Raw genomic sequence first — 24,532 nt, forward strand, 5'->3', positions numbered from 1 at the left:
ATTCTGGTCGCCACACTACCAGAAGGATGTGGAGGCTTTAGAGAGGGTGCAGAAGAGATTTACCAGAATGTTGCCTGGTATGGAGGGCATAAGCTATGAGGAGCGATTGAATAAACACGGTTTGTTCTCACTGGAACGAAGGAGGTTGAGGGGCGACCTGATAGAGGTATACAAAATTATGAGGGCATAGACAGAGTGGATAGTCAGAGGCTTTTCCCCAGGGTAGAGGGGTCAATTACTAGGGGGCATAGGTTTAAGGTGAGAGGGGCAAAGTTTAGAGTAGATGTACGAGGCAAGTTTTTTACGCAGAGGGTAGTGGGTGCCTGGAACTCACTACCGGAGGAGGTAGTGGAGGCAGGGACGATAGGGACATTTAAGGGGCATCTTGACAAATATATGAATAGGATGGGAATAGAAGGATACGGACCCAGGAAGTGTAGAAGATTGTAGTTTAGTCGGGCAGTATGGTCGGCACGGGCTTGGAGGGCCGAAGGGCCTGTTCCTGTGCTGTACATTTCTTTGTTCTTTGTTCTTTGTACAGGCCCCCAAATAGTCAGCGGGAAATTGAGGAGCAAATATGTAAGGAGATTACAGATAGCTGCTAGAAAAATAGGGTGGTAATAGTAGGGGACTTTAACTTTCCCAACATTGACTGGGACAGCCATAGCATTAGGGGCTTGGATGGAGGGAAATTTGTTGAGTGTATTCAGGAAGAATTTCTCATTCAGTATGTGGATGGACCGACTAGCGAGGGGGCAAAACTTGACCTCGTCTTGGGAAATAAGGAAGGGCAAGTGACAGAAGTGTTAGTGAGGGATCACTTTGGGACAAGTGACCATAACTCCATTAGTTTTAAGATAGCTATGGAGAATGATAGGTCTGGCCCAAGAGTTAAAATTCTTAATTGGGGCAAGGTCAATTTTGATGGTATCAGACAGGAACTTTCAGAGGTAGATTGGGGGAGACTGTTGGCAGGCAAAGGGACGGCTGGTAAATGGGAGGCTTTTAAAAATGTGTTAACCAGGGTTCAGGGTAAGCACATTCCCTTTAGAGTGAAGGGCAAGGCTGGTAGAAGTAGGGAACCCTGGATGACTCGAGATATTGAGACTCTGGTCAAAAAGAAGAAGGAGGCATATGACGTACATAAACAACTGGGATCAAGTGGATCCCTTGAAGAGTATAGAGATTGTCGAAATAGAGTTAAGAGGGAAATCAGGAGGGCAAAAAGGGGACATGAAATTGCTTTGGCAAATAATGCAAAGGAGAATCCAAAGAGCTTCTACAGATACATAAAGGGAAAAAGAGTAACTAGGGACAGAGTAGGGCCTCTTAAGGATCAACAAGGACATCTATGTGCAGAGCCACAAGAGTTGGGTGAGATCCTGAATGAATATTTCTCATCGGTATTCACGGTGGAGAAAGGCATAGATGTTAGGAAACTAAGGGAAATAAATAGTGATGTCTTGAGAAGTGTGCATATTACAGAGGACGAGGTGCTGGAAGTCTTAAAGCGCATCAAGGTAGATAAATCCCCGGGACCTGATGAAATGTATCCCAGGATGTTGTGGGAGGCTGGGGAGGAAATTGCGGGTCCCCTAACAGAGATATTTGAATCATCGGCAGCCGCAGGTGAGGTGCCTGAAGATTGGAGAGTAGCGAATGTTGTGCCCTTGTTTAAGAAGGGCAGCAGGGAAAAGCCTGGGAACTACAGACCGGTGAGCCTAACGTCTGTAGTAGGTAAGTTGCTAGAAGGTATTCTGAGAGACAGGATCTACAAGCATTTAGAGAGGCAAGGACTGATTCGGGGCAGTCAGCATGGCTTTGTGCGTGGAAAATCATGTCTCACAAATTTGATTGAGTTTTTTGAGGGGGTGACCAAGAAGGTAGATGAGGGCAGTGCAGTAGACGTTGTCTACATGGACTTTAGCAAAGCCTTTGACAAGGTACCGCATGGTAGGTTGTTGCAGAAGGTTAAAGCTCACGGGATCCAGGGTGAGGTTGCCAATTGGATTCAAAATTGGCTGGACGACAGAAGACAGAGGGTGGTTGTAGAGGGTTGTTTTTCAAACTGGAGGCCTGTGACCAGTGGTGTGCCTCAGGGATCGGTGCTGGGTCCACTGTTATTTGTGATTTATATTAATGATTTGGATGAGAATTTAGGAGGCATGGTTAGTAAGTTTGCAGATGACACCAAGATTGGTGGCACAGTGGATAGTGAAGGTTATCTAGGATTGCAACGGGATCTTGATCAATTAGGCCAGTGGGCCGACGAATGGCAGATGGAGTTTAATTTAGATAAATGTGAGGTGATGCATTTTGGCAGATCGAATCAGGCCAGGACCTACTCAGTTAATGGTATGGCGTTGGGGAGAGTTATAGAACAAAGAGATCTAGGAGTACAGGTTCATAGCTCCTTGAAGGTGGAGTCGCAGGTGGACAGGGTGGTGAAGAAGGCATTCGGCATGCTTGGTTTCATTGGTCAGAACATTGAATACAGGAGTTGGGACGTCTTGTTGAAGTTGTACAAGACATTGGTACGGCCACACTTGGAATACTGTGTGCAGTTCTGGTCACCCTATTACAGGAAGGATATTATTAAACTAGAAAGAGTGCAGAAAAGATTTACTAGGATGTTACCGGGACTTGATGGTTTGAGTTATAAGGACAGGCTGGATAGACTGGGACTTTTTTCCCTGGAGCGTAGGAGGCTTAGGGGTGATCTTATAGAGGTCTATAAAATAATGAGGGGCATAGATAAGGTAGATAGTCAACATCTTTTCCCAAAGGTAGGGGAGTCTAAAACTAGAGGGCATAGGTTTAAGGTGAGAGGGGAGAGATTCAGAAGGGCCCAGAGGGGCAATTTCTTCACTCAGAGGGTAGTGAGTGTCTGGAATGGGTAAGATGGGTATAGAGGGTTATGGGCCAAGTGCGGGCAACTGGGACTAGCTTAATGGTAAAAACTGGGCGGCATGGACTGGTTGGGCCTAAGGGCCTGTTTCCATGCTGTAAACTTCTATGATTCTACATGTGCAGCCTGCGCCAACAACGTGTTTTGAGACGCTTACCTTGTTTCTAGAACTTTTCTCAGATCCCATATCTCGTACTGGTTCCTGTTCTGGATTTAAACTCTCGCTCTCCTTCTCAGAGACCAGTTTATTATCCAGCATTTGTTCACTGTGCTCACTGTTCTTCACCCGCTCGCCCTCCAGCCTCAGCTGCTCGTTTTCATTCGACAGTTCTTGTTTTTCACGTTTCACCGTAGTCAGTTCTTTGCTGAGTGCCTCTAGTTTCTGTCTCAGTTGCCTCACCTCCTCCCTGGATTTGTTCCTCTCGGCCCGGACCTTGCTCCATTTTTCCCGCCAGTTGGCTGTGCAATCTGACCACCAGCGCATGGTCTTCTCCATCTGAGCCGCCCGCGCTCGAGCTTCCTCCAGTTCTCGCAGTCGCAGCTCCTCCCGGCTCTCCCAATCACCATCCATGCACAGGGCAATCTGTGGACTTGGAGTCTGCCCTCCCATCTTGGGAGCTGATGGTACAGTTTCAGGGCTACACATCCTTTCAGGATGCAGGTTAAGGCTCTGCTGGCTGCAGCTGCTCGGTAGTGGTGAACTGTTAGACTGTCCTGTCTCCACTACCCAGGGGCCACCACTCTGACTCATCTTGAGAGCAAAATGTTTCCACTCTGATAAGCATTACACTCTGCTATTTTCTGAATTCCTTCCCACAGGCAGCCTACAGAGGGAATAATAGAGACATATCTAAATAACACACCTTCAGGAAACAATTGTTGAACATTGAAAATACTTTCTCCACCAATCTGTGAGAATTGACTATGGGAATTAACATTCAAATTTACACAATGTAATGGGGCCATTCAGACTCTCTAGCTTGGTTTATTTCCTATTCTCCCATTAGGAATAGATTACTGCGTATTGAATGTACAGACTCATGGACAGACAGCGTCCTGTCAGCTCTGGTATCGTCCTGATAATCCCGAGATCCAAAATATTCTGATATGACATGCATGTACCTTTAAGGATGTGTATCTAAAGTGCAGCCAATCACTACCACCGAGACAGGATGTGATGTCGTCCCACTACTTTGTACTCCGAATACAGTAAATATAAAAGTTAGACATCTATTTACAGCCTCCCAGTTAACACTGAGTATAACTATCTTATCTTCAAATAAAGAAGGCAAATGATATGTTGGCTCTCATAGTGAGAGGACAGAAGCAGAGATGTCTTGCTGCAATTATACAGGGCCTTGGTGAGGCCCTCACTAAGGTGTGAGTGAGGCCACACCTGGAATATTGTGTGCAGTTTTGGTCTCCATCTGAGGAAGCATATTCTTGCTCCAGTGAGAGAGTGCAGCAAAGGTTCACCAGACTGAGTCCTGGATTGATGGTGGGACTGACACATGAGGAGACATAAGAACATAAGAACTAGGAGCTGGAGTAGGCCTTCTGGCCCTTCGAGCCTGCTCTGCCATTCAATGGGATCATGGCTGATCTTTTGAGGACTCAGCTCCACTTTCTGGCCCGAACATAACCCTTTATTCTTCAAAAAACTATCTATCTTTATCTTGAAAACATTTAATGAAGGAGCCTCAACTGCTTAACTGGTCAGGGAATTGCATAGATTCACAACCCTTTGGGTGAAGAAGTTCCTCCTAAACTCAGTCCTAAATCTACTTCCCCATATTTTGAGGCTATGCCCCCTGGTTCTGCTTTCATCCGCCAATGGAAACAACCTGCCCGCATTGATCCTTTCTATTCCCTTCATAGTTTTATACGTTTCTATAAGATGGCCCCGCATCCTTCAAAATTCCAACGAGTACAGTCCCAGTCTACTCAACCTCTCCTCGTAATCCAACCGCTTCAGCTCTGGGATTAACCTAGTGAATCTCCTCTGCATACCCTCCAGCACCAGTACGTCCTTTCTCAGGTAAGGAGACCAAAACTGAACACAATACTCCAGGTGTGGCCTCACTAACACCTTATACATTTGCAGCATAACCTCCCTAGTCTGAAACTCCATCCCTCTAGCAATGAAGGACAAAACTCCATTCACCTTCTGAATCACCTCTTGCACCTGTAAACCAATTTTTTGCGACTCATTCACGAGGACACCCAGGTCCCTCTGCACAGCAGCATGTTTTAATATAATCATTTAAAAAGTAATCTCTTTCCTGTTATTTCTACCAAAATCTATAACTTCACATTTGTCAACATTGTATTCCATCTGCCAGACCCGAGCCCATTCACTTAAACTATCCAAATCCCTCTGCAGACTTCCAGTATCCTCTGTATTTTTTGCTTTACAACTCATCTTAGTGTCGTCTGCAAACTTGGACACATTGCACTTGGACACGTTTCCCTTAATGCCATGCATCTGTACCTTGTGTGGCACCTTGTCAAAGGCTTCCTGGGAATTCCACACCATTGGCTGCCCACTGTCTACTGCACCGGTAATGTCCTCAAAAAATTTCACTAAATTAGTTAGGCATGACCTGCCCTTTATGAACCCATACTGCGTCTGCCCAATGGGACAATTTCCATCCAGATGCATCGCTATTTCTTCCATGATGATAGATTCCAGCATCTTCCCGACTACCGAAGTTAAGTTAACTGGCCAATAATTACCCGCTTTCTGCCTACCTCCTTTTTTAAACAGTGGTGTCACGTTTGCTCATTTCCAATTCGCCGGGATCACCCCAGAGTATAGTGAATTTTGGTAAATTATCACTCGTGCAACACTCTCCCTGGTCTCTCTCGCTCTCTCTGATATCAACAGTTTCCCTGGTCTCTCTCGCTCTCTGATCTCTCTCTCTCGCTCTCTGATCTCTCTCTCTCGGTGATATCAGCACACTCCCTGGTCTCACTCTCTGTGATATCAACACTCTCCCTTGTCTCTCTCAATCTCTGTGAAATTAACACTCTCCCTGGTCTCTCTCTCTCGGTGATATCAACACTCTCCCTGGTCACTCTCTCTCTGTGATATCAACATTCTCCCTGGTCTTACTCTCTCTGTGATAACACACTCCCTGGTCTCTCTTTCTGTGATATCAACACGCTCTGTGTCTCTCTCTCTCGGTGATATCAACACCCTCCCTGGTCTCTCTCTCTCTGTGATAACACTCTCCCTGGTCTCTCTCTGTGATATCAACACCCTCCCTGGTCTTTCTCTCCCTCTCTGTGATATCAACACTCTCCCTGGTCACTGTCTCGCTCTGTGATAACAACACTCTCCCTGGTCTCTCTCTCCCTCTGTGCTATCAACACATTCCCTGGTCTCTCTCTGTGTGATATCAACACGCTCTGTGGACTCTCTCTCTCGGTTATATCAACACCCTCCCTGGTCACTCTCTCTCTGTGATATTAACACTCTCCCTGGTCTGTCTCTCTGTGATAGCAACACTCTCCCTGGTCTCTCTCTCTCTCGATGATATCAACACATTCCCTATTCTCTCACTCTGTGATATCAACATGCTCTGTGTTCTCTCGCTCTCTCTGTGATTTCAACACTCCCTGATCTCTCTCTCTGTACTATCAGGACTCTCCCTGGACGCTCTCTCTCGGGCTGTATAGCACACGGCTAAATCGCTGGCTTTGAAAGCAGACCATGGCAGGCAAGCAGCCCAGTTAAATTCCCGTACCAGCCTCCCCGAACAGGTGCCGGAATGTGACGACTAGGGGCGTTTCACGGTAACTTCATTTGAAGCGTAATTGTGACAATAAGCAAATTTCATTTCATATCAACTCAACACACTCCCTGGTCTCTCTCTCTCTATCGCTCTCTGTGATATCAACACTCTCCCTGGTCTCTCTCTCTCTATCGCTCTCTGTGATATCAACACTCTCCCTGGTCTCTCTCTCTCTCTCTCTCTCTCTGATAACAACACTCTCCCTCTGTGATATCAACACATTCCCTGGTCTCTCTCTCTGTGATATCAACACGTTCTGTGTCGCTCTCTCTCTCGGTGAAAGCAACACCCTCCCTGGTCTCTCTCTCCCTCTCGGTGATGTCAAAACTCTCCCTGGTCTCTCTCTCTCTCTCTCTGTGATAACAACACTCTCCCTGGTCTCTCTCTGTGATATCAACGCTCTTCCTGGTCTCTCTCTCTCTGTGATAACAACACTATCCCTGGTCTCTCTCTCTCTCTGTGATAACAACACTCTCCCTGGTCCCTCTCTCTCTGTGATATCAACACTCTCCCTAGTCTCTCTCTCTCTCTGTGATAACAACACTCTCCCTGGTCACTCTCTCTCTCTATGATATCAACACATTCCCTATTCTCTCACCCTCTGTGATATCAACACTTTCCCTGGACTCTCTCTCTCGGTGATAACAACACTATCCCTCTCTTATCAACACATTCCCTGGTCTCTCTCTCTGTGATATCAACACCCTCCCTGGTCTCTCTCGCTCTGTGATATCAACACTCTCCCTGGTCTCTCACTCTCTGTGTGATAACAACACTCTCCCTGGTATCTCTCTCTCACTGTGATATCAACACTCTCCCTGGTCTCTCTCTCTGTGGTAACAATACTATCCCTGGTCTCTCTCTCTCTCTGATAACAACACTCTCCCTGGTCTCTCTCTCTGTGATATCAACACGCTCTGTGGTCTCTCTCTCTCGGTTATATCAAGACCCTCCCTGGTCTCTCTCTCTCTCTGTGATAACATCACTCTCCCCGGTCTCTCTCTCTCACTGTGATATCAACACTCTCCCTGGTCTCTCTCTCTCTCTCTCTCTCTCTCTCTGTGATATCAACACTCTCCCTAGTCTCTCTCTCTCTCTGTGATAACAACACACTCCCTGGTCTCTCTCTCTCTCTCTCTCTATGATATCAACACATTCCCAATTCTCTCACTCTCTGTGATATCAACATGCTCGGTGTTCTCTCGCTCTCTCTGTGATTTCAACACTCCCTGGTCTCTCTCACTGTGCTATCAGCACTCTCCCTGGTCGCTCTCTCTCGGGCTGGAAAGCACACGGCTAAATCGCTGGCTTTGAAAGCAGACCTTGGCAGGCCAGCAGCACAGTTAAATTCCCGTACCAGCCTCCCCGAACAGGCGCCGGAATGCGGCGACTAGGGGCGTTTCACGGTAACTTCATTTGAAGCGTACTTGTGACAATAAGCGATTTTCATTTCATGTCAACTCAACACACTCCCTGATCTCTCTCTCTCTCTGTGATATCAACACTCTCCCTGGTCTCTCACTCTCTGTGATATCAACAATCTCCCTGGTCTCTCTCAGTCTGTGATAACAACACACTCCCTGGGCTCTCTTTCTCTCTCTGTGATATCAACAGTCTCCCTGGTCCCCCTCTCTCTCTCGGTTATAACAACACTCTCCCTGGTCTCTCTCGCTCTCTTTCTGTGATATCAACAGTCTCCCTGGTCTCTCTGTCTGTGATGTGATATCAACACTCGCCCTGGTCTCCCTCGCTCTCTGTGATATCAACACTCTCCCTGGTCGGTCTCTCTCTCTCTGGGATATCAACACTCTCCGTGGTCTCTGTCTCTGTGATAACAACACTCACCCTGGTCTCTCTCTCTTCTCTGTGATATCAACACTCTCCCTGGTCTCTCTCTCGCTCTCTCTGTGATGTCAACACTCTCCCTGGTCTCTCTCTCTCTCTGATAACAACACACTCCCTGGTCTCTCTCTCTCTCTCTGTGATAACAACTCACTCCCGGGTCTCTCTCTCTCTCTGATAACAACACACTCCCTGGTCTCTCTCTCTCTCTCTTTCTCACTCTGATAACAACACTCTCCCTGGTCTCTCTCTCTCTCTGTGATAACAACACTCTCCCTGGTCACTCTCTCTCGGTTATATCAACACTCTCCCTGGTCTCTCTCGCTCTGTGATATCAACACTCTCCCTGGTCTCTCTCTTTCTCTCTGATAACAACTCACTCCCGGGTCTCTCTCTCTCTCTCTCTCTCTCTCTCTGATAACAACACACTCCCTGGTCTCTCTCTTTCTCTCTGTGATAACAACACTCTCCCTGGTCTCTCACTCTCTCTGATATCAACACTCTCCATGGTCTCTCTCTCTCTGATAACAACACTCTCCCTGGTCTCGCTCCCTCTATCTGGGATATCAACACTCTCCCTGGTCTCTCTCTCTCTCTGTGGTATCAACACTCTCCCTGGTCTCCCTCTCTTTCTGTGATATCAACACTCTCCCTGGTCACTCCCTCTCTCTATGATATCAACACATTCCCTATTCTCTCACTTTCTGTGATATCAACATGCTCTGTGTTCTCTCGCTCTCTCGGTGCTTACAACACTCCCTGGTCTCTCTCACTGTGCTATTAGCACTCGCCCTGGTCGCTCTCTCTCGGGCTGTATCGCACACGGCTAAATCGCTGGCTTTGAAAGCAGACCATGGCAGGCCAGCAGCCCAGTTAAATTCCCGTACCAGCCTCCCCGAACAGGTGCCGGAAAGTGACGACTAGGGGCGTTTCACGGTAACTTCATTTGAAGTGTACTTGTGACAATAAGCGATTTTCATTTCATGTCAACTCAACACTCTCCCTGGTCTCTCTTTCTCTCTCTGTGATATCAACACTCTCCCTGGTCTCTCTCTCTCTGTGATATCAACATTCTCCCTGGTCTCTCTCTCTCTCTGTGATAACAACACTCTGCCTGGTCTCTCTCTCTCTCTCTCTCTGTGATAACAACATACTCCCTGGTCTCTCTCTCTCTCTGATAACAACACACTCCCTGGTCTCTCTCGCTCTCTGATAAAACACTCTCCCTGGTCTCTTTCTCTCTGATATCAACACTCTCCCTGGTCTCTCTCTCTCTCTCTCTCTGTGATATCAACATGCTCTGTGGTCTCTCTCTCTCGGTTATATCAACACCCTCCCTGGTCTCTCTCTCTCTCTCTCTGTGATCACAACACTCTCCCTGGTTTCTCTCCCTGTTTACAACACTCTCCCTGGTCTCTCTCTTTGATAACAACACTCTCCCTGGTCTCTCTCTCTCTCTGATAACAACACTCTCCCTGGTCTCTCCCACTCTCTCTCTGTGATAACAACACTCTCCCTGGTCTCTCTCTCTCTGATAACAACACTCTCCCTGGTCTCTCTCTCTCTGTGATAACAACACTCTCCCTCTGTTATCAACACATTTCCTGGTCTCTCTCTCTCTGATATCAACACGCTCTGTGTGTCTCTCTCTCTCTGATAACAACACTCTCCCTGGTCTCTCTCTCTCTCTTTGGTATCAACACTCTCCCTGGTCTCTCTCTGTGATAACAACACTCTCCCTGGTCACTCTCTCTCTCTGTGATAACAACACATTCCCTATTCTCTCACTCTCTGTGATATCAACATGCTCTGTGTTCTCTCGCTCTCTCGGTGCTTTCAACACTCCCTGGTCTCTTTCACTGTGCTATCAGCACTCGCCCTGGTCGCTCTCTCTCGGGCTGTATCGCACACGGCTAAATCGCTGGCTTTGAAAGCAGACCATGGCAGGCCAGCAGCCCAGTTAAATTCCCGTACCAGCCTCCCCGAACAGGTGCCGGAATGTGACGACTAGGGGCGTTTCACGGCAACTTCATTTGAAGCGTACTCGTGACAATAAGCGATTTTCATTTCATGTCAACTCAACACACTCCCTGGTCTCTCTCTCTCTGTGATATCAACAATCTGCCTGGTCTCTCTCTCTCTGTGATATCAACAATCTCCCTGGTCTCCCTCTCTCTGTGATATCAACACTCTCCCTGGTCTCTCTCTCTCTCTCTGGGATATCAACACTCTCCCTGGTCTCTCTCTCTCTCTGCGATATCAACGCTCTCCCTGGTCTCTCTCTCTCTGTGATATCAACACTCTCCCTGGTCTCTCTCTCTCTGTGATATCAACACTCTCCCTGGTCTCTCTCTCTCTCTCTGGGATATCAACACTCTCCCTGGTCTCTCTCTCTCTCTGCGATATCAACGCTCTCCCTGGTCTCTCTCTCTGTGATATCAACACTCTCCCGAGTCTCTCTTTCGGTCTCTCTCTCTCTCTGTGATAACAACACACTCCCTGGTCTCTCTGTGATATCAACACTCTCCCTGGTCTCGCTCTCTCTCTCTGGCATATCAACACTCTCCCTGGTCTCTCTCTCTCTCTGTGATAACAACACTCTCCCTGGTCTCTCTCGCTCTGTGATATCAACACTCTCCCTGGTCTCGCTCTCTCTCTCTGGGATATCAACACTCTCCCTGGTATCTCTCTCTCTGTGACATCAACACTCTCCCTGGTCTCTATCTGTGATATCAACACTCTCCCTGGTCTCTCTCTCTCTGTGATATCAACACTCTCCCTGGTCTCTCTCTCTCTGTGATATCAACACTCTCCCTGGTCTCGCTCTCTCTCTCTGGGATATCAACACTCTCCCTGGTCTCTCTCTCTCTGTGATATCAACACTCTCCCTGGTCTCTCTCTCTCTCTCTGTGATAACAACACTCTCCCTGGTCTCTCTCTAACAACAACACTCTCCCTGGTCTCTCTCTGTGATAACAACACTCTCCCTGGTCTCTCTCTCTCTGTGATAACAACACTCTGCCTGGTCTCTCTCTCTCTCTCTCTCTGTGATAACAACATACTCCCTGGTCTCTCTCGCTCTCTGATAAAACACTCTCCCTGGTCTCTTTCTCTCTGATAACAACACTCTCCCTGGTCCCTCTCTCTGTGATATCAACACTCTCCCTGGTCTCTCTCTCTCTCTAATAACAACACTCTCCCTGGTCCCTCTCTCTCTCTGATATGAACACTCTCCCTGGTCTCTCTCTGTGATAACAACACTCTCCCGAGTCTCTCTCTCTCTCTCTCTCTGTGATAACACACTCCCTGGTCTCTCTCTCTCTCTGATAACAACACACTCCCTGGTCTCTCTCTCTCTGTGATATCAACACTCTCCCTGGTTTCTCTCTCGCTCTCTCTGTGATAACAACACTCTCCCTGGTCTCTCTCTGTGATATCAATGGTCTCCCTGGTCTCTCTCTCTCTGTGATATCAACACTCTCCCTGGTCTCTCTCTCTCTGTGATATCAAAACTCTCCCTGGTCTCTATCTGTGATATCAACACTCTCCCTGGTCTCTCTCTCTCTGCGATAACAACACAATCCCTGGTCTCTCTCTCTCTCTCTCTGCGATAACAACACTCTCCCTGGTCTCTCTCTCTGTTTACAACACTCTCCCTGGTCTCTCTCTCTCTCTCTCTGTGATAACACACTCCCTGGTCTCTCTCTCTCTCTCTCTGCGATAACAACACTCTCCCTGGTCTCTCTCCCTGTTTACAACACTCTCCCTAGTCTCTCTCTCTCTCTCTCTCTCTCTCTCTGTGATAACAACACTCTCCCTGGTCTCTCTCTCTCTCTGTGATAACAACTCACTCCCTGGTCTCTCTCTCTCTCTCTCTGATAACAACACTCTCCCTGGTCTCTCTCTCTCTGTGATATCAACACTCTCCCTGGTTTCACTCTGGCTCTCTCTGTGATAACAACACTCTCCCTGGTCTCTCTCTGTGATATCAATGCTCTCCCTGGTCTCTCTCTCTCTCTGTGATATCAACACTCTCCCTGGTCTCTCTCGCTATGTGATATCAACGCTCTCCATGGTCTCTCTCTCTCTGTGATAACAACACTCTCCCTGGTTTCACTCTGGCTCTCTCTGTGATAACAACACTCTCCCTGGTCTCTCTCTCTCTGCGATAACAACACTCTCCCTGGTCTCTCTCCCTGTTTACAACACTCTCCCTGGTCTCTCTCTCTCTCTCTCTCTTCGATAACAACACTCTCCCTGGTCTCTCTCTCTCTCTGATAACAACACTCTCCCTGGTCTCTCCCACTCTCTCTCTGTGATAACAACACTCTCCCTGGTCTCTCTCTCTCTGATAACAACACTCTCCCTGGTCTCTCTCTCTCTGTGATAACAACACTCTCCCTCTGTTATCAACACATTTCCTGGTCTCTCTCTCTCTGATATCAACACGCTCTGTGTGTCTCTCTCTCTCTGATAACAACACTCTCCCTGGTCTCTCTCTCTCTCTTTGGTATCAACACTCTCCCTGGTCTCTCTCTGTGATAACAACACTCTCCCTGGTCACTCTCTCTCTCTGTGATAACAACACATTCCCTATTCTCTCACTCTCTGTGATATCAACATGCTCTGTGTTCTCTCGCTCTCTCGGTGCTTTCAACACTCCCTGGTCTCTTTCCCTGTGCTATCAGCACTCGCCCTGGTCGCTCTCTCTCGGGCTGTATCGCACACGGCTAAATCGCTGGCTTTGAAAGCAGACCATGGCAGGCCAGCAGCCCAGTTAAATTCCCGTACCAGCCTCCCCGAACAGGTGCCGGAATGTGACGACTAGGGGCGTTTCACGGTAACTTCATTTGAAGCGTACTCGTGACAATAAGCGATTTTCATTTCATGTCAACTCAACACACTCCCTGGTCTCTCTCTCTCTGTGATATCAACAATCTGCCTGGTCTCTCTCTCTCTGTGATATCAACAATCTCCCTGGTCTCCCTCTCTCTGTGATATCAACACTCTCCCTGGTCTCTCTCTCTCTCTCTGGGATATCAACACTCTCCCTGGTCTCTCTCTCTCTCTGCGATATCAACGCTCTCCCTGGTCTCTCTCTCTCTGTGATATCAACACTCTCCCTGGTCTCTCTCTCTCTGTGATATCAACACTCTCCCTGGTCTCTCTCTCTCTCTCTGGGATATCAACACTCTCCCTGGTCTCTCTCTCTCTCTGCGATATCAACGCTCTCCCTGGTCTCTCTCTCTGTGATATCAACACTCTCCCGAGTCTCTCTTTCGGTCTCTCTCTCTCTCTGTGATAACAACACACTCCCTGGTCTCTCTGTGATATCAACACTCTCCCTGGTCTCGCTCTCTCTCTCTGGCATATCAACACTCTCCCTGGTCTCTCTCTCTCTCTCTCTGTGATAACAACACTCTCCCTGGTCTCTCTCGCTCTGTGATATCAACACTCTCCCTGGTCTCGCTCTCTCTCTCTGGGATATCAACACTCTCCCTGGTATCTCTCTCTCTGTGACATCAACACTCTCCCTGGTCTCTATCTGTGATATCAACACTCTCCCTGGTCTCTCTCTCTCTGTGATATCAACACTCTCCCTGGTCTCTCTCTCTCTGTGATATCAACACTCTCCCTGGTCTCGCTCTCTCTCTCTGGGATATCAACACTCTCCCTGGTCTCTCTCTCTCTGTGATATCAACACTCTCCCTGGTCTCTCTCTCTCTCTCTGTGATAACAACACTCTCCCTGGTCTCTCTCTAACAACAACACTCTCCCTGGTCTCTCTCTGTGATAACAACACTCTCCCTGGTCTCTCTCTCTCTGTGATAACAACACTCTGCCTGGTCTCTCTCTCTCTCTCTCTCTGTGATAACAACATACTCCCTGGTCTCTCTCTCTCTCTGATAACAACACACTCCCTGGTCTCTCTCGCTCTCTGATAAAACACTCTCCCTGGTCTCTTTCTCTCTGATAACAACACTCTCCCTGGTCCCTCTCTCTGTGATATCAACACTCTCCCTGGTCTCTCTCTCTCTCTAATAACAACACTCTCCCTGGTCCCTCTCTCTCTCTGATATGAACACTCTCCCTGGTCTCTCTCTGTGATAACAACACTCTCCCGAGTCTCTCTCTCTCTCTCTCTCTGTGATAACACACTCCCTGGTCTCTCTCTCTCTCTGATAACAACACACTCCCTGGTCTCTCTCTCTCTGTGATATCAACACTCTCCCTGGTTTCTCTCTCGCTCTCTCTGTGATAACAACACTCTCCCTGGTCTCTCTCTGTGATATCAATGGTCTCCCTGGTCTCTCTCTCTCTGTGATATCAACACTCTCTCTGGTCTCTCTCTCTCTGTGATATCAAAACTCTCCCTGGTCTCTATCTGTGATATCAACACTCTCCCTGGTCTCTCTCTCTCTGCGATAACAACACAATCCCTGGTCTCTCTCTCTCTCTCTCTGCGATAACAACACTCTCCCTGGTCTCTCTCTCTGTTTACAACACTCTCCCTGGTCTCTCTCTCTCTCTCTGTGATAACACACTCCCTGGTCTCTCTCTCTCTCTCTCTGCGATAACAACACTCTCCCTGGTCTCTCTCCCTGTTTACAACACTCTCCCTAGTCTCTCTCTCTCTCTCTCTCTCTGTGATAACAACACTCTCCCTGGTCTCTCTCTCTCTCTGTGATAACAACTCACTCCCTGGTCTCTCTCTCTCTCTCTCTGATAACAACACTCTCCCTGGTCTCTCTCTCTCTCTGATAACAACACTCTCCCTGGTTTCACTCTGGCTCTCTCTGTGATAACAACACTCTCCCTGGTCTCTCTCTGTGATATCAATGCTCTCCCTGGTCTCTCTCTCTCTCTGTGATATCAACACTCTCCCTGGTCTCTCTCGCTATGTGATATCAACACTCTCCATGGTCTCTCTCTCTCTGTGATAACAACACTCTCCCTGGTTTCACTCTGGCTCTCTCTGTGATAACAACACTCTCCCTGGTCTCTCTCTCTCTGCGATAACAACACTCTCCCTGGTCTCTCTCCCTGTTTACAACACTCTCCCTGGTCTCTCTCTCTCTCTCTCTCTTTGATAACAACACTCTCCCTGGTCTCTCTCTCTCTCTGATAACAACACTCTCCCTGGTCTCTCCCACTCTCTCTCTGTGATAACAACACTCTCCCTGGTCTCTCTCTCTCTGTGATAACAACACACTCCCTGGTCTCTCTGTCTCTCTCTCTCTCTGTGATATCAACACTCTCCCTGGTCTCTCTCACTCTCTCTCTGTGATATCAACAATCTCCCTGGTCTCTCTGTCTCTCTCTCTGTGATAACAACACACTCCCTGGTCTCTCTCTCTCTCTGATAACAACACTCTCCCTGGTTCTCTCTCTCTCTCTGTGATAACAACACTCTCCCTGGTCTCTCTCTCTCTCTCTCTCTCTCTGTGATAACAACACTCTCCCTGGTCTCTCTCTCTCTCTGATAACAACACTCTCCCTGGTTCTCTCTCTCTCTCTGTTTACAACACTCTCCCTGGTCTCTTTCTCTCTGATATCAACACTCACCCTGGTCTCTCTCTCTCTCTGGTCTCGCTCTCTGATAACAACACTCTGCCTGGTCTCTCTCTCTCTGTTTACAACACTCTCCCTGGTCTCTCTCTCTCTCTCTCTCTGTGATATCAACACTCTGCCTGGTCTCTCTCTCTCTGATAACAACACTCTCCCTGGTCTCTCTCTCTCGGTGATAACAACACTCTCCCTGGTCTCTCTCTCTCTCTTTGGTATCAACACTCTCCCTGGTCTCTCTCTGTGATAACAACACACTCCCTATTCTCTCACTCTATGTGATATCAACATGCTCTGTGTTCTCTCGCTCTCTCGGTGCTTTCAACACTCCCTGGTCTCTCTCACTGTGCTATCAGCACTCTCCCTGGTCGCTCTCTCTCGGGCTGTATCGCACACGGCTAAATCGCTGGCTTTGAAAGCAGACCATGGCAGGCCAGCAGCCCAGTTAAATTCCCGTACCAGCCTCCCCGAACAGGTGCCGGAATGTGGCGGCTAGGGGCGTTTCACGGCAACTTCATTTGAAGCGTACTTGTGACAATAAGCGATTTTCATTTCATGTCAACTCAACACACTCCCTGGTCTCTCTCTCTCTCTGTGATAACAACACTCTCCCTGGTCTCTCTCTCTGTGTGATATCAACACTCTCCCTGTCTCTCTCTCTCTGTGATATCAACACTCTCCCTGGTCTCTCTCTCTCTGTGATATCAACACTCTCCCTGGTCTCTCTCTCTCTCTGGGATATCAACACTCTCCCTGGTCTCTCTCTCTCTGCGATATCAACGCTCTCCCTGGTCTCTCTCTCTGTGATATCAACACTCTCCCTGTTCTCTCTCTGTGATAACAACACTCTCCCGAGTCTCTCTTTCGCTCTCTCTCTCTCTCTGTGATAACAACACTCTCCCTGGTCTCACTCTCTCTCTGATAACAACACTCTCCCTGGTCTCTCTCTCTCTGTGACATCAACACTCTCCCTGGTCTCTACCTGTGATATCAACACTCTCCCTGGTCTCTCTCTCTCTCTCTCTGTGATAACAACACTCTCCCTGGTCTCTCTCTGTGATATCAACACTCTCCCTGGTCTCTCTCGCTCTGTGATATCAACACTCTCCCTGGTCACGCTCTCTCTCTCTGGGATATCAACACTCTCCCTGGTCTCTCTCTCTCTGTGACATCAACACTCTCCCTGGTCTCTATCTGTGATATCAACACTCTCCCTGGTCTCTCTCTCTCTGTGATATCAACACTCTCCCTGGTCTCTCTCTCTCTCTCTCTGTCTGTGATAACAACACACTCCCTGGTCTCTCTCTCTCTCTCTGATAACAACACTCTCCCTGGTCTCTCTGTGATATCAACACTCTCCCTGGTCTCTCTGTGATAACAACACTCTCCCTGGTCTCTCTCGCTCTGTGATATCAACACTCTCCATGGTCTCTCTCTCTCTCTGTGATATCAACACTCTCCCTGGTCTCTCCCTCTCTGTGATAACAACACTCTCCCTGGTCTCTCCCTCTCTCTGATAACAACACACTCCCTGGTCTCTCTCTCTGTCTCTGAGAACAACACTCTCCCTGGTCTCACTCGCTCTCTGATAAAACACTCTCCCTGGTCTCTTTCTCTCTGATATCAACACTCACCCTGGTCTATCTCTCTCTCTGGTCTCGCTCTCTGATAGCAACACTCTGCCTGGTCTCTCTCTCTGTGATATCAACACTCTCCCTGGTGTCTCTCTCTGTGATAACAACACTCTCCCTGGTCTCTCTCTCTCTGCGATAACAACACTCTCCCTGGTCTCTCTCTCTCTCTGTGATAACAACTCACTCCCTGGTCTCTCTCTCGCTCTCTGTGATAACAACACTCTCCCTGGTCTCTCTCTCTCACTGTGATATCAACACGCTCCCTGGTCTCTCTCTGTGATATCAATGCTCTCCCTGGTCTCTCTCTCTCTGTGATATCAACACTCTCCCTGGTCTCTCGGTGATATCAACACTCTCCCTGGTCTCTCTCGCTCTGTGATATCAACACTCTCCATGGTCTCTCTCTCTCTGTGATAGCAACACTCTCCCTGGTCTCGCTCTCTCTCTCTGGGATATCAACACTCTCCCTGGTCTCTATCTGTGATATCAAGACTCTCCCTGGTCTCTCTCTCTCTGCGATAACAACACAATCCCTGGTCTATCTCTCTCTCTCTGCGATAACAACACTCTCCCTGGTTTCTCTCTCTGTTTACAACACTCTCCCTGGTCTCTCTCTCTCTCTCTCTGTGATAACAACACTCTCCCTGGTCTCTCTCTCTCTGTCTCTGAGAACAACACTCTCTCTGGTCTCTTTCTCTCTGATATCAACACTCACCCTGGTTTCTCTCTCTCTCTCTCTGTGATAACAACACACTCCCTGGTCTCTCTCTCTCTGTGATAACAACACTCTCCCTGGTCACAACACTCTCCCTGGTCTCTCTCGCTCTCTCCCACTCTCTCTGTGGTAACAACACTCTCCCTGGTCTCTCTCTCTCTCTCTGATAACAACACTCTATGGTCTCTCTCTCTGCGATATCAACACTCACCCTGGTCTCTCTCTCTCTCTCGTCTCGCTATCTGATAACAACACTCTGCCTGGTCTCTCTCTCTCTCTGTGATATCAACATGATCTGTGGTCTCTCTCTCTCGGTTATGTCAACACCCTCCCTGGTCTCTCTCTCTCTGTGTGATCACAACTCTCTCCCTGGTCTCTCTCTCTCTGGTCTCGCTCTCTGATAACAACACTCTCCCTGGTCTCTCTCTCTGTGATAGCAACACTCTCCCTGGTCTCTATGTCTCTGGGATATCAACACTCTCCCTGGTCTCTCTCTCTCTCTCTCTCTGTGATAACAACACACACCCTGGTCTCTCTCTCTCTCTCTCTGATAACAACACTCTCCCTGGTCTCTCTCTGTGCTAACAACACACTCCCTGGTCTCTCTCGCTCTGTGATATCAACACTCTCCCTGGTCTCTATCTGTGATATCAACACTCTCCCTGGTCTCTCTCTCTCTCTCTCTCTGCGATAACACACTCCCTGGTCTCTCTCTCTCTCTCTGCGATAACACACTCCCTGGTCTCTCTCTCACTGCGAAAACAACACAGTCCCTGGTCACTCTCTCTCTCTGTGATATCAACACTCTTCCTGGTCTCTCTCTCTCTCTGATAACAACACTCTCCCTGGTCTCTCTCGCTCTCTGAGAACAACACTCTCCCTGGTCTCTATCTCTGTGATATCAACACTCACCCTGGTCTCTCTCTCTCTGGTCTCTCTCTGATAACAATACTTGCCCTGGTCTCTCTCTCTCTCTGTGATATCAACACCCTCCCTGGTCTCTCTCTCCCTCTCGGTGATAACAACACTCTCCCTGGTCTCTCTCTCTCTCTCTCTCTCTGGGATATCAACACTCTCCCTGGTCTCTCTCTCTCTCTCTGATAACAACACTCTCCCTGGTCTCTATCTGTGATAACAACACTCTCCCTGGTCTCTCTCTCTCTCACTGTGATATCAACACTCTCCCTGGTCTCTCTCTCTCTGTGATATCAACACTCTCCCTGGTCTCTATCTGTGATATCAACACTCTCCCTGGTCTCTCTCCCTCTCTCTCTCTCTCTGCGATAACAACACTCTCCCTGGTCTCTCTCTCTCTAATAACAAGACACTCCCTGGTCTCTCTCTCTCTCTGTAATATCAACACTCTCGCTGGTCTCTCTCTCTGTGATAACAACACTCTCCCTGGTCTCTCTCTCTGTGATATCAACACTCACCCTGGTCTCTCTCTCTGGTCTCGCTCTCTGATAACAACACTCTCCCTGGTCTCTCTCTCTCTCTGATAACAACACTCTCCCTGGTCTCTCTCGCTCTCTGGGATATCAACACTCTCCCTGGTCTCTCTCTCTCTGTGATATCAACATGATCTGTGGTCTCTCTCTCTCGGTTATATCAACACCCTCCCTGGTCTCTCTCTCTCTCTGTAATATCAACACTCTCGCTGGTCTCGCTCTCTCTCTGTGATAGCAACACTCTCCCTGGTCTCTCTCTCTCTCTCTCTGTGATAACAACACTCTCCCTGGTCTCTCTCTCTGTGATATCAACACTCACCCTGGTCTCTCTCTCTCTGGTCTCGCTCTCTGATAACAACACTCTCCCTGGTCTCTCTCTCTGTGATAGCAACACTCTCCCTGGTCTCTCTCTCTGTGATAACAACACTCTCCCTGGTCTCTCTCTCTCTGTGATAGCAACACTCTCCCTGGTCTCTCTCACTCTCTCTCTATGTGATAACAACACACACCCTGGTCTCTCTCTCTGATAACAACACTCTCCCTGGTCTCTCTCTCTCTCTGATAACAACACTCTCCCTGGTCTCTCTCGCTCTCTGATAACAACACTCTCCCAGGTCTCTCTCTCTCTGTGATATCAACACTCTCCCTGGTCTCTCTCTCTGATAACAACACTTGCCCTGGTCTCTCTCTCTCTCTGTGATATCAACACCCTCCCTGGTCTCTCTCTCCCTTCGGTGATAACAACACTCTCCCTGGTCTCTCTCTCTGTGATAGCAACACTCTCCCTGGTCTCTCTCTCTGGGATATCAACACTCTCCCTGGTCTCTCTCTCTCTCTGTGATAACAACACACTCCCTGGTCTCTCTCTCTCTGTGATATCAACACTCTCCCTGGTCTCTATCTGTGATATCAACACTCTCCCTGGTCTCTCTCTCTGTTTACAACACTCTCCCTGGTCTCTCTCTCTCTCTCTCTCTGATAACAAGATTCTCCCTGGTCTCTCTCGCTCTCTGATAACAACACTCTCCCAGGTCTCTCTCTCTGATAACAACACTCACCCTGGTCTCTCTCTCTCTCTCTCTCGTCTCGCTATCTGATAACAACACTCTGCCTGGTCTCTCTCTCTCTCTCTCTGTGATATCAACATGATCTGTGGTCTCTCTCTCTCTGTGATATCAACACCCTCCCTGGTCTCTCTCTCTCTCTCTGTGATAACAACACTCGCCCTGGTCTCTCTCTCTCTGATAACAACACTCTCCCTGGTCTCTCTCTCTCTCTCTCTCTCTGTGATAACAACACTCTCCCTGGTCGCTCTCTCTCTCTCTGATAACAACACACTCCCTGGTCCCTCTCTCTGTCTCTGAGAACAACACTCTCCCTGGTCTCTTTCTCTCTGATATCAACACTCACCCTGGTCTCTCTCTCTCTCTGGTCTCGCTCTCTGATAACAACACTCTGCCTGATCTCTCTCTCTGTGATATCAACACTCTCCCTGGTGCTCTCTCTCTCTCTCTGATATCAACATGCTCTGTGGTCTCTCTCTCTCGGTTATATCAACACCCTCCCTGGTCTCTCTCTCTCTGCGATAACAACACTCTCCCTGGTCTCTCTCTCTGTTTACAACACTCTCCCTGGTCTCTCTCTCTCTCTCTCTCTCTGTGATAACAACACTCTCCCTGGTCTCTCTCTCTCTGATAACAACACTCTCCCTGGTCTCTCTCTCTCTGCGATAACAACACTCTCCCTGGTCGCTCTCTCTGTTTACAACACTCTCCCTGGTCTCTCTCTCTCTCTCTCTCTCTCTGTGATAACAACACTCTCCCTGGTCTCTCTCTCTCTCTGTGATAACAACACTCTCCCTGGTCTCTTTCTCTCTGATATCAACACTCTCCCTGGTCTCTCTCTCTCTGCGATAACAACACTCTCCCTGGTCTCTCTCTCTGTTTACAACACTCTCCCTGGTCTCTCTCTCTCTCTCTCTCTCTCTGTGATAACAACACTCTCCCTGGTCTCTCTCTCTCTCTGTGATAACAACACTCACCCTGGTCTCTCTCTCTCTCTGGTCTCGCTCTCTGATAACAACACTCTGCCTGGTCTCTCTCTCTCTGTTTACAACACTCTCCCTGGTCTCTCTCTCTCTCTCTCTCTCTCTGTGATAACAACACTCTCCCTGGTCTCTCTCTCTCTCTGTGATAACAACACTCTCCCTGGTCTCTCTCTCTCTCTGATAACAACACTCTCCCTGGTTCTCTCTCTCTCTCTGTGATAACAACACTCTCCCTGGTCTCTTTCTCTCTGATATCAACACTCACCCTGGTCTCTCTCTCTCTCTGGTCTCGCTCTCTGATAACAACACTCTGCCTGGTCTCTCTCTCTCTCTCTGTGATATCAACACTCTCCCTGGTTCTCTCTCTCTCTGTGATATCAACACTCTCCCTGGTCGCTCTCTCTCTGTGATAACAACACACTCCCTGGGCTCTCTCTCTAACTCCCTGTGATAACAACACTCTCCCTGGTCTCTCTGTCTCTCTCTCTGTGATATCAACACTCTCCCTGGTCTGTCTCTCTCTCTGTGATATCAACACTCTCCCTGGTCTCTCTCCCTCTGTGATATCAACAATCTCCCTGGTCTCACTCTCTCTCTGTGATAACAACACACTCCTTGGGCTCTCTCTCTATCTCCCTGTGATATCAACACTCTTCCTGGTCTCTCTCTCTCTCTCTCTGTGATAACAACACACTCCCTGGTCTCTCTCTCTCTGTGATATCAACACTCTGCCTGGTCTCTCTCTCTCTGATATCAACACGCTCTGTGTCTCTCTCTCTCGGTGATATCAACACTCTCCCTGGTCTCTCTCTCTCTCTCTCTCTCTCTGTGATAACAACACTCTCCCTGGTCTCTCTCTCTCGGTGGTATCAACACTCTCCCGAGTCTCTCTCTCTCTCTCTGTGATAACAACACATTCCCTATTCTCTCACTCTCTGTGATATCAACATGCTCTGTGTTCTCTCGCTCTCTCGGTGCTTTCAACACTCCCTGGTCTCTCTCACTGTGCTATCAGCACTCGCCCTGGTCGCTCTCTCTCAGGCTGTATCGCACACGGCTAAATCGCTGGCTTTGAAAGCAGAGCATGGCAGGCCAGCAGCCCAGTTAAATTCCCGTACCAGCCTCCCCGAACAGGTGCCGGAATGTGACGACTAGCGGCGTTTCACGGCAACTTCATTTGAAGCGTACTTGTGACAATAAGCGATTTTCATTTCATGTCAACTCAACACACTCCCTGGTCTCTCTCTCTCTGTGATATCAACAATCTCCCAGGTCTCTCTCTCTCTCTGTGATATCAACACTCTCCCTGGTCTCTCGCTCTCTCTCTGTGATATCAAAACTCTCCCTGGACTCTCTCTCTCTCTGTGATATCAACACTCTCCCTGGTCGGACTCTCTCTCTCCGTGATAACACACTCCCTGGTCTCTCTCTCTCTCTCTGATAACAACACACTCCCTGGTCTCTCTCTCTCTGTGATATCAACACTCTCCCTGGTTTCTCTCTCTCTCGCTGATAACAACACACTCCCTGGTCTCTCTCTCTCTGTGATAACAACACTCTCCCTGGTCTCTCTCTCTCTCTCTCTCTCTGTGATAGCAACACTCTCCCTGGTCTCTCTCACTCTCTCTCTATGTGATAACAACACACACCCTGGTCTCTCTCTCTGATAACAACACTCTCCCTGGTCTCTCTCTCTCTCTGATAACAACACTCTCCCTGGTCTCTCTCGCTCTCTGATAACAACACTCTCCCAGGTCTCTCTCTCTCTGTGATATCAACACTCTCCCTGGTCTCTCTCTCTGATAACAACACTTGCCCTGGTCTCTCTCTCTCTGTGATATCAACACCCTCCCTGGTCTCTCTCTCCCTTCGGTGATAACAACACTCTCCCTGGTCTCTCTCTCTGTGATAGCAACACTCTCCCTGGTCTCTCTCTCTGGGATATCAACACTCTCCCTGGTCTCTCTCTCTCTCTGTGATAACAACACACTCCCTGGTCTCTCTCTCTCTGTGATATCAACACTCTCCCTGGTCTCTATCTGTGATATCAACACTCTCCCTGGTCTCTCTCTCTGTTTACAACACTCTCCCTGGTCTCTCTCTCTCTCTCTCTGATAACAAGATTCTCCCTGGTCTCTCTCGCTCTCTGATAACAACACTCTCCCAGGTCTCTCTCTCTGATAACAACACTCACCCTGGTCTCTCTCTCTCTCTCTCTCGTCTCGCTATCTGATAACAACACTCTGCCTGGTCTCTCTCTCTCTCTCTGTGATATCAACATGATCTGTGGTCTCTCTCTCTCTGTGATATCAACACCCTCCCTGGTCTCTCTCTCTCTCTCTGTGATAACAACACTCGCCCTGGTCTCTCTCTCTCTGATAACAACACTCTCCCTGGTCTCTCTCTCTCTCTCTCTCTCTGTGATAACAACACTCTCCCTGGTCGCTCTCTCTCTCTCTGATAACAACACACTCCCTGGTCCCTCTCTCTGTCTCTGAGAACAACACTCTCCCTGGTCTCTTTCTCTCTGATATCAACACTCACCCTGGTCTCTCTCTCTCTCTGGTCTCGCTCT

General features: G+C 48.5%; 1 protein-coding gene across 2 annotated transcripts in view; it reads right to left on the reverse strand.

Annotated features, from left to right (window-relative positions):
- ccdc102a (coiled-coil domain containing 102A) overlaps nucleotides 1-24,532 on the reverse strand; it is a 330,588-nt gene that overhangs the window by 279,284 nt on the left and 26,772 nt on the right. For both annotated transcript variants that reach the window (XM_072518688.1, XM_072518689.1), the window contains exon 2: nucleotides 3,066-3,732. In XM_072518688.1, the coding sequence (XP_072374789.1) occupies nucleotides 3,066-3,659 (594 nt within the window). In that variant the 5' untranslated portion in view covers nucleotides 3,660-3,732. The remainder of the gene's footprint in view (nucleotides 1-3,065; nucleotides 3,733-24,532) is intronic.

This window comes from Scyliorhinus torazame, chromosome 10, assembly GCF_047496885.1.
Source record: "Scyliorhinus torazame isolate Kashiwa2021f chromosome 10, sScyTor2.1, whole genome shotgun sequence".
Classification (NCBI taxonomy): domain Eukaryota; kingdom Metazoa; phylum Chordata; class Chondrichthyes; order Carcharhiniformes; family Scyliorhinidae; genus Scyliorhinus; species Scyliorhinus torazame.